Consider the following 10,415-nt stretch of genomic DNA (forward strand, 5'->3'; position numbering starts at 1 on the left):
TATTTTAGAGCTGTGAATACGAGGCCATGGTATCCACTGGCCTGAGAGCAAAGCTTAAGTCTCAGGGACTGACCAAAATAACAGGACAGTGAGTGGAATTCAATGGTATTACAAAATTAGTTTGACGTTTTATGAATGGGAAACTGAACTGTAATAATCATTGTAACCATTTTCAAAACAGCACTCACACACTGTAACCTCATCCATTATCAGTCTCCACAAATAAACTCATAATTGGTTAACACAGCCTTTTGTTAAAATGCTGCCTAAATCTTGAGCAGTTGATTCAAATATCCTTATTTTAAACACACAATAAGAGATCTGTTTCATTGTGTTTCAGAATCACATTATTATCTGTCTTTTGAATGGCATGGCTCCAGGATTTTGTAACATTTTAGATCTAGTGAATGTATTTCTGTTCAGTGTTTTTGTATCTATTGCAGTAGTATGCTTCAAAATATGCATCTATAACATCATAATAGCTATACTTTTTTTGATCGCCATGGGACCTTCTCCTTTCGCTTTCTGCCTTCTGGGGATCCAGGGAGGTCAGAAGTCAGGGTCAAGCAGAGCTGGGGGAATTCAGAGTCTTGCTCAAGGACACTTCAGTAGGACGGATGCTTGCCTAAGGGCAGGATGGCTCAAAGGCGACGGAGCTTGTTAGAGGCGGGGTGTCAGTTCACATCCCTGGAAATATATCTGGAAAGATCTACGGATGCACTGCTTAAAAAGAGCTTACATGCCAAGCAAGTCTTCTCTGGGTAAAAGAAGGTTATAATAAATTATCATTCCACAGCAATGATACTCTGTAGTCAGTTTCTTTACACTTCTTAACTATTCAGCCAAGTTCATCTTTGCAGAAAAAAATAATATGCTACAGTAGCATCAAAAGGCTGATCAGCAAAATGATGAAACACTGAGAAACCAGCACAGAGCAGTGGCTGCCTCCCAGTGTAACTCTGCACAGGAATTACAATTTTCTTAGGTATTTAACTGACACTCTTTATCTAGACTGACTTAAAGGAAAAATACACACTCAAAACACTAAAAAAAAAAAAAAAAAAAAAACAGCTTAAGGACAGCTATTGGTGCATTTCTGAGCCAAAACATCGACAGACACAGAGAGCAAAGACTTCTTTCTAGAGCCGCCATTTCGCACCAACGTTCAACAATCCTACAGGACGAGATCGGTCATAGAAGAGGAACAGATACCAGTTTCTCCACCTACAGTAGCCTCAATAGCCCAGAGTACAATGTGGCGACATGATGTATTGGGTTTTAAGTAAGGATTGCAGCACACTATACATATAACCAGCAGCTGAACTAGTTTTAGACCACATATATGTCCATATGCTCACCTTTTAATTGGCTGAAACAAGTTCACATCCCTTTATTAAAGGTTGCTGAAAGTCATTCTGGGAAATGTAGGAAATCACTCATTAAAGTGGAAGTGGACAACGCAGGCTGAAGGAAAGTAGGTGCACCAAAAGTGTTAAATGGCAACACTTGATCATAAATTAGCGAGTGATCAGGTAGAGATTCTGCGGCCTGCTGATGAGCACATGGTTGTTGGTGGACACCGGCTGTTGAGGGGATCCAACCTGTGACCTTTTGGTTACAGGACAGACCCTCTAACCACACTGGACAGAGAGAACAACAGGACATAGACGTCCTCCCTGTTATCTGGGCGACACTGGACCCTGGAAGGAACCATGGGAAAGGGCCAGGAAAAAGGTGGGTCTATTGTGCGAGCATCCTGCTGGCCTGACTGACGCTCATTGTTTGGCCAGCGGGCTTTTATATTCATATGATTATCTGGGAATATCCTCTCAGAGCATCCCATGTATGATATCACCGGACCGAGGCAACTGTGTGAATGTGCATCATAAAAATATGTGTGTGAAGAATGCATTTTCAAACCACTGTGTAGAGCCCTGTCAGGAAAATAATCAATTCATCTTCATTCATCATCAATAAAATATAGCAGATTTAATCTCTAAGAGTATCCAATTTGTCAATCAAAGACGTAAGGTGACTGCTGCACTGCAAAAATAGCATAACATGTTTAAATACTGTGCTATCAATTAATTTGTATGATTATTCAGAAACAAAACTATTCAGTGGGAAATAACCTCATGTAAGAATTATAAATCTGAATAGCACAAAGGTAATCATTGTACAGTAAAACCAATACAGGGAATGTTATTATGAATAATAAGTCAAATTTCTATTATTCTATTCTACTTTGAAATATATTTTATCATAATGAATGAAGTCCCATCACAATGAATCACATTAAATTACATCCTCCGCTGGTAACTCCAGTTTATGTACTGCAAAGCTACAAAAACAACCACAATACTTGTAATTTAAGAAAGAAGAAAACAGGCAGTAAAGGGGAATACCACTAAATCTCAGCTGTGAAATAAATATTTGATACCTAGGCCGTCAGACAGTGCGGTCTGCGTAAGCCAACATTCATTACTGTCATCCATAACTAGAAACGAGACAGAATAATGTTTTAACTCTGCTGCTCACTGGTGTTTTGTACGTCGACCTGTGTAGGATATGGAGCTTTCTGTGCTGGCCTTGTAAACCGAGTCTGCCTCAATGCAATAAATGGAGTTATCTTGTATGATATTGTATTGTCCCTTTTGTTATAGGGAATGAAAAGGAAAAAAAAGGGAAAAGGCTCCTATGTCAATAATCGCCACAATTACAAGGATAAAGTTATATATATTTTTTTCTTATAGGAGAGTGGGCAGTCCACTTACTACTTACTGTTTAGCAGTATTATTCTTAAAATTTACAGCAGGAAAATAGTGAAGGGAAAAACAAAGCTAGGAAAAGCACTGATGAGATTCGATCTTCATCCAACAGATGGGGTTAAAATGAATCAAAAGACTTGACTAACAGTTTTAGTGACTTGCAACACTGGGAAAATATAAATCTGCTTTGTTTCTGACATAAAAGCTCAGAGAATCAGTTTATGAGTCCAAAAAATTCATATGTTTATTCATGATCAGCAGGTTGGGGTTAATGTCAGATTAAGGTCTTGGTTCTCCTTGGTCACTGTTGAGAAATGCTGTTTGGCCTCTTTGCCCAAATGAATAACATTTAACATTTAAGAGTTACTTTAAGACTTACTTCCAAAAAATTACTTGTGTACATCCATGTGTTATTTCCAGTAATTGCCTGCGCGGCTTGATTTTAAGCTTGAGGTTTGATTTTAAAAGTAAGAAAAATAAATAAACATCTGCAAGAAGAAAGACTCTGCCCTTCGACCCCACCCACAGTTCCCACGTAGCACCACATGCTGAACACATTTTTTAATGATTATTTTTAAAGTCATCTCCTCTGCATTGCCAGACTGAAATTGTGGATAAAATGCAACTGTGAAACGCAAGAGGCCTTTTTCGGTGCTTGTCTGTCTCTTTGTTCATTAAGGTAAGGACAGCCGAAAAGGTAAACATGTGAGTGCAGTGCTCAACACCTTTCTGCTGATATATATGTTTACCAATATCATTCTAAGCCTTATTGCTGATCTGTATTGATGCAAATAACCTAGATCCAGTGTCACAATAGTTTTAGTATTTTGTAAGAAAAAAATAAGGTCTTAAAAGGTTTGCATGTTGGTGGCACCAAATGGCAGTGAGATGTAACTGTCCTGTGATGGAGGTAAACTGTGTGCAGCACACTCGTGTTTACCAGTCCAGCCAGTTTCTCATCCTTCACACCAAAAGACACCACGGTAACTAAAAGATAACACAGAAATTGTCCTCACCACAATCTTTTCCATTTTTCACTGCTTTTTCCCTTTTGGGTTTTTTGGGGGTGAGTTTTTTTTTTTTTTTTTTTGCCTGCTATGAGGGCTTGGGTCATTTTGCTTGTTGTTTTTTGTTGTTTGTTTGTTTATTTGTATAAATTGTGGGCTGGTAAAGCCCTTACAGACTGTAACACTGAATACGCGCTCTAAATAACCTTGAACTTAATGAGAGAGGCAAAGATATAACATTAGTAAGTCCACTTTTCTGTGGATGTACTTCTTGTTCATGGTTGCTTAGGAGACAGTTTGTGTTTCACTCTTGAGTTTCCTCACTTCCTGTGCGTGGAGAAGTGTCTATACCAGACTACATAATTTAATTTGGTCAAACTGGGTGCAACTATGGTGTCTTAAAAGAGAAGATGGGATGCTCTTCTCTGTTGCAGGCCCGCTCAAATCAAAAAGCTTTACATTAAAATCTTAGCTTGTCCTGCTTTGGGACAGAAGATGACGTCTAATTACTTGCTAAGTATTGGCAGTTTGTGATCGGAAAAATGTCCTTCTGATGCAGGTTTTCACGAAAAGAAATGTCTTGGTGTTAGGCACAGCTTAATCCCTTTCTGTGAAACCTGCAGCTCAGTGCCAACTTGACCTCTACATCATAAGCCTATTCATGTCAATCTGACACATATTACTGATGGGGACAGATCCACTTTGCCCCTGACAGGAACGACGAATTTCGCCATAATGAACACTCCAGTCCCGTCAGTTCTACAGTAGTGTCCATGAGTCCGGCCTGTGGGCCCATTACAGTAATGAGAATGAGACTAACTACATGCAGTAGACTCTAGCATCCAACGAATGACCTGCCAACCAACGATAGTGATTACATGTCTATCTGCTGAGGACAGTGTGACCATTAGACCGAGTGTCAGCAGCACTGGAAAAGCTCCCAAACACAGCCCTTTGGATATTATTATGGCACCTCCATTAAAATGCTTTTGTTTTCCTTCTGTTTCACCCTCTCCCTGACTCTCTGTTGTAGTTTTACTTACAGCGTTATGCTGTGTCCCCGCTCTCTCCCGCTGAATATTAATGACTTCTATGCTAATGGCCTTACACCGGCTGAGGTCGACCAAGCTCCTCCTCTGAATGTTAATCCGCCGCCTCATTTGCATACGCTTAAGTGTCAAATTCCCCCACAAATCATTGCAGCAGTCTCTGTACGCCGAGGCCAGTGCCCCCGAGCGACAGCACAGAAACAATGTGGTCACACCGTATGCATAGCATCAAATCCAAATCAAAGCCTGTTTAGATTGCCAGGTCACAGCGGGTTCACATTGTGTAAAATGAAGGTAATGGGATAGCAGTCAGCCTGGTGCAGACATACAGCCAGTCAGGTAATAGGTATGAATGGAGCAGGTAATAAGGTTAGGATAGAAACAGACCCGGAGTCATCATAGCAGCAGTGCTGTTTAAGCTGCACCGCAGTTATCAGTTCAAAGGTGAATGCTGATTCAAGACGAACACATAGGATTTGTTGTATCGTTAGGTTTTATTTCTGAGTGCATGTCTGAATGCATGCCCGGTGGAAAAGGCTGTTAGTGAGAAGAACGAGCAGGCTCTCAGCAAGAATCCACCCTTAAACATTTTAAATACGGTTAGAAGAGCCACCTACGAGCGGTACACTTTGCTGGGACTTTTTCCTCGTTGTTGGTGATGAATTTCTCTTGTTTTCGTAATGCTGAGATACCCTCAGCTACAATGAGAGCAGAAAACTGATTAACCATCCACAGCATAAAATGTAAACACTGGCATTTTAAGTTAAGGGTGCAATTCTCATGATTTCTCTACTGGAAAAATTCTTGCTCTTTTGCTCTCGATATACTATCGCATCGTTATTGCTCTCTCCACCTACACATATAACCCAGAGCTGAATGCAACAAGTTCACGCCCTTTTTCTGGAGGTCACTGAAAGTCATTCTTGGAAACGTAGGAAATCATTAAATAAAGTAAAAGTAGATAAAGGGAGCTGTGGAATAGTGGTGAAATAATACTTGAAATGCAATAAGCATCACAAATTGGTGATACAGGCTACTGCATGGCAGGGTGAGAAATGTCTGAGGAGGCTTTTAAATGATCTGAGAGATGATATTAGATCATACTACATGTTAACAAATTGGAAGTCTGAGTACATGCAATGTTAAGACGTTAAATCAGAGGAATTTTTCCTCTCTAGAAGCAAAACAACTTGTTTCTAATTGAACGTAACTCCCAGAAAAGTGATTCCATACAGCTGCTATGGATGCCATTTCTGTTTGCACGGACTGCAGCTTCCTCTCTGCTCCAAGTGACAAGTCCTTGAGTCTTGTGCCTGCCAGTGTGAGCGGCAGTTGCACTACCAGCCAAGCAAATTCAAACGCACACTCATGAATAAGACAAATGGAAGATTTTCTACCAGAGGAGTGACTTTAGCCAACTTCTTCTACACAGCGACACTTTTCCAAAAAGTAGTGTCATACGGAGGCTTAGTCATTTGCCTGTGAAAAACTATTCAGCAGGGAACGCCAACCAGCGCGTTATTATCAACAAACGCAGTGTTAAGTATGCTTACAGCTATTTTTGTCCTGTATGATGACGATGCATTGATGATGTCAAACATGTTGGTGCAGGTGATAATGCTGACATGTTTATTTGCAACGCAGAAATTATTTTGACTAGTTCAAAACTCCCAAAGAGGATTCGACACCTTTTCACACACCAAAACTTAACAGAAGCAATAAATATCCTCTCTTCTTTGAATGATGTTAATATGCTTTGTCTTTTCTGTTTATAGATTATAAAAAAAAACAAAAAACAAGCAGAACAATAAATGCTCATGCTGCCCTTGCTGTTTAGCTGTTGTTCATTATAACAATGCCATCCAGGAAATCCATTTAGCATTCCACTACTGTACATGTCAAAAGTCCAGATTGAGTTTGTCAAAGTGATACTTTCACGAAACATGAGTTCACTGTCAGTAGTTTAGCCATCAAACACAACAGGAAATGGAGCTACAACAGCTGCTAGGCAGCAAAGCCCTGATGAAATATTCAAGAAAGTATCCAGCAGGACAATTCGGCTATTTTCTTTTAATGGAATCCAGATCTTTTTTTTTTTTTTTTTTTTTTTTTTTTTTTTGCCAGTAACATTCCAAACTTCCTGTTTTCAAACAACAGTGGCCTGACCCTGCGCTGATACTGACACAGCCTCGTTCCAAATGTGCACTGAATTTTAAAGTCATCTTATAGGAAGACGACTGAGCAGCGCCTCGGTGATAAAAGAACCAACAGAGTGACCCTTGAGGCACGCATCATCATTAAGGGACCAGGCGGCTAACCTTGCTTTACAGGAAGTAAACAGATTCAGTAGCCTATGTCTCTTTCCTGGAGGACTTCATGTTGTTTTTGCACATTTTTCCTCCATTGTCTTATAGGTTGAAATGTGAGGCATAATACAACATCATTAAATAAGCTTTCCATTACAATATTTTTTCTAGTGTTATGTTTTTCACATGCAATAGATTTGTGTAATTTGGAGGCAACAGTTTTGCATTCAGGAGCATAATTACTATATAATTTGGTTAAAAGCCTGAACTGCCTGTATGTCACATCTGGATGGGAACAAAATGCAAAACTCCAGACATTTAGGTCCTGCAATAAGATACTACTCCTTCCTCATTATATTCACCACCTGCATTTTAATCAAACAATAACCATATAACTGAGGAGAAGACACTCTCGCCACCAAAGAAACACAAAGATACGGAGGAGAATGAACACACCACAAACACAAACAGGAACGAAAAACTAATTAGAATATCCACTCCAGTCTGAGGAGATGAAGGTACTGTTTATTACTCATGTGCGTCTGCGCCTGCTGTGTGTGTTTGTCTGTGTTTGACCTGTAGAGGTGCATTCTCAGATCATGCAACTCATCTGCGTGTATTGTAAATTGCACTGTACAGTACATGCATATTTTTTGTCCACATGTATGTGCATGCACAAGCTTCTAGCGGTATGTTAACACAGAAACACGTGCATGTTGGAAACTGGTGCGGATGCAGGCATGTTTGTGTATGAATGTGTGTCTGCGCGCGTGCTCATGTATGTGTGTCTGTGTGTGTATGTGTGTGCATGGTGATTGCACTTGGTGTCTGGGTATGTGTGGTACGGGAGTTGAGGTCCTCTGGGGCTTGGACCACTCCATATGAATAATGCATCAGACTGGGCCATTGCATCTCAGCAACATTGCCTTGGTCTGCTTAAAGTTGCAACTCCTCCTCAGGAAAGTCAGCATCTGCCAACTGCTGCAGTAACTTAGCTGGAGTAGGACGACTGTATGCCTTAAAATTAGATTTCCAAACCGAGTGCAAACATTCAACATAAAATTCGCCACCGATGGACACTTTTGCCTGATGACCCTTGACAGCATACATTACATTTTTAAGTGCATTAGTGGCAATCTAACGTGAACCTTAAAGCCTGCAGCTGCAACTAATTCCTTATGCACAAACTGCCACATTAATTTAGAGGAAGAGATATTTTATGGTGCAAACAGTGAACAATAAAGTTACTAAAAACTGCATTTCCTAGTGAATTTCCTGTACTGTTCACTGCAGTGGGGATGCCTTGCACCTTGAACTTGACATGTCGGATGAACTTTTTATCTGCAGATTTGCACATTAGTGATCATTGAACAGATGTTGAAGACAGATGTTTGCTATAATTCACAGTGGGATCGCCAAAGGTTCAGTCTGAATGACACTGTACGCCACATTCACTTAGCGCCCAACTAGTTGAAGCATCCCCTTTTAGTAACACAGCACTGTCAGAAAAACTGACATGAAATTAATTTACCTGGTGCAATTTTACTACCCGTTCAATTGTGCAAGCAGAGAGGGGTCACTTTGAATGAGAATATCCTGACATCTTGTATGCAGTCTTAGTGTGGACAAAGTGATTAATCATAAAACATGATATTCATTATTATGAGTCCGGATAAAGGAGCCAGAATAAAACCTCAGTCCACTACAGTTCTCTCTTCTGCTTGTTACATTCTTGTTAGACTTGTTTGGCTTGGGCTGTTGATACTGCCTTGCAGTTTTTAACTACCCAAACACAGCAGGCAAATTTAGTAAAACTAGGCTACATGTAAATATATGCAAATGAATCAAATGCACGTGAAAAGGGTACACTTTTCTTTAGTCGTTAGAGCCAGTTAGACTTGACTGTTTCAGACCAGTTTGAGGCATTTCTTCTTATTCTAGGCTATACTTAGTCATATGTTTTATAACCACATATTCTCTTGGTGCTGTAATGGTATTGTCACACTACAAAAAAAAATCCCATTTTAACAAACCATTTAGTCTTTTAGTCTGCGAGGGTGAAAATATTCCTCTTTAAAAAAAAAAAAAAAAAAAAAAAAATCAAGTTGGAAAAACTACCAAGGAGATGAGACGATCTCACTTGTTTCCAATGCAGTTTCACCTGGCACGAGCATTTTCTGGAGAGAAGTGACAATATCTTGAATAAATCATTGTAAGGCAGGTTACGCCACAAACACTGTTAAACTTAATTCAAGAATTTCACAAGTTCATTTACCTCGGAAACACGTGAAATCGTCTCACCCCCGTAGGCAATTTTTCCCCACTTGTTCAGAAAAACGCGACTCATCACCAGAACAAATGACTTATTGGGATGGATATTTTTTGCAGTGCTCACACCGAAGCCTGTTTACTTTCACCTCAGGAATGTTTGGCACTTGGGCATCACATCCATATCTCCTAATTGCGGGACCCTCGCGCCGACAGGAGCGTCTGCTTCCAGCCCCTTTAACCCCGCCGCCGGACTCCCAGAGCAGCTGCCCCCGGTACCTCGACCTAAACGGGACCGTCGCGTATTTTTGGTCAGCTCACCTCTGTGCGCGCCTGCAGCCGCTTGTTCATCTCGTAGATCCGATACTCGGGCTGGACCATGTAGGGCGAGTGTCTCCTGTAGAAGGGTCCGAACGGGGACGAGTAGAACGGGTCGTGGGTTGGGTTGGACATGATGGCTCCTGGCAAGGCGCACGGCGCAATTTCAACATCCAGCGGGCACAGCAGCGCACATGGGAGTGCGATGCTCTCCGAGACCCCCAGTGGGAAGCAGCCGCTGTCGAGGCTGAGCTGCACTCTGCAAGTTGGCCTGTCTAGTTCGCAGCTATAGCGTGGTGGTGGTGGTGGAGGAGGAGGAGGAGAAGGAGGAGGAGGGATGCGAGAGAGGGAGGGGAGGGAGGGCTGGTGGGGGGGAGAAAGAGAGAGAGAGGGGAGGGGAGGGGAAGGGAAGAGGAGGGGAGGAGGGGGGGCGGGGGGTGTTCGTTTCCTGTTCTCTCAAGACCTGCACACACTTTTGCACTTTTGCAAAGTTCAAGAGAGACCTATATGCGTGTTTTTTTTTTGTTTTTTTTTCCACAGCAATCAAGTCACAGTCTATGCTGGTGCATTGTCTTGCCCAGTCTGGATGTAATACCTACTGTAAATATCACACTGCCAAAACGGCCATCTTGACAAGTCTATTCAGCTTTTAAATCTTGTTTTTGTAAAATCCTCTGCCATGGAAGTTGAGATTTTTTT

At 41.2% G+C, this 10,415-nt stretch overlaps 1 protein-coding gene across 4 annotated transcripts in view; it reads right to left on the bottom strand.

Annotated features, from left to right (window-relative positions):
* The window catches only part of ldb2a (LIM domain binding 2a), an 84,778-nt gene extending 74,815 nt beyond the window's left edge, over positions 1-9,963 (bottom strand). For all 4 annotated transcript variants that reach the window (XM_030062562.1, XM_030062561.1, XM_030062560.1 and 1 more), the window contains exon 1: positions 9,720-9,963. In XM_030062562.1, the coding sequence (XP_029918422.1) occupies positions 9,720-9,851 (132 nt within the window). In that variant the 5' untranslated portion in view covers positions 9,852-9,963. The remainder of the gene's footprint in view (positions 1-9,719) is intronic.
* Positions 9,964-10,415: the final 452 nt, after the last annotated feature.

The sequence above is a fragment of the Myripristis murdjan genome, chromosome 10, assembly GCF_902150065.1.
Source record: "Myripristis murdjan chromosome 10, fMyrMur1.1, whole genome shotgun sequence".
NCBI lineage: Eukaryota > Metazoa > Chordata > Actinopteri > Holocentriformes > Holocentridae > Myripristis > Myripristis murdjan.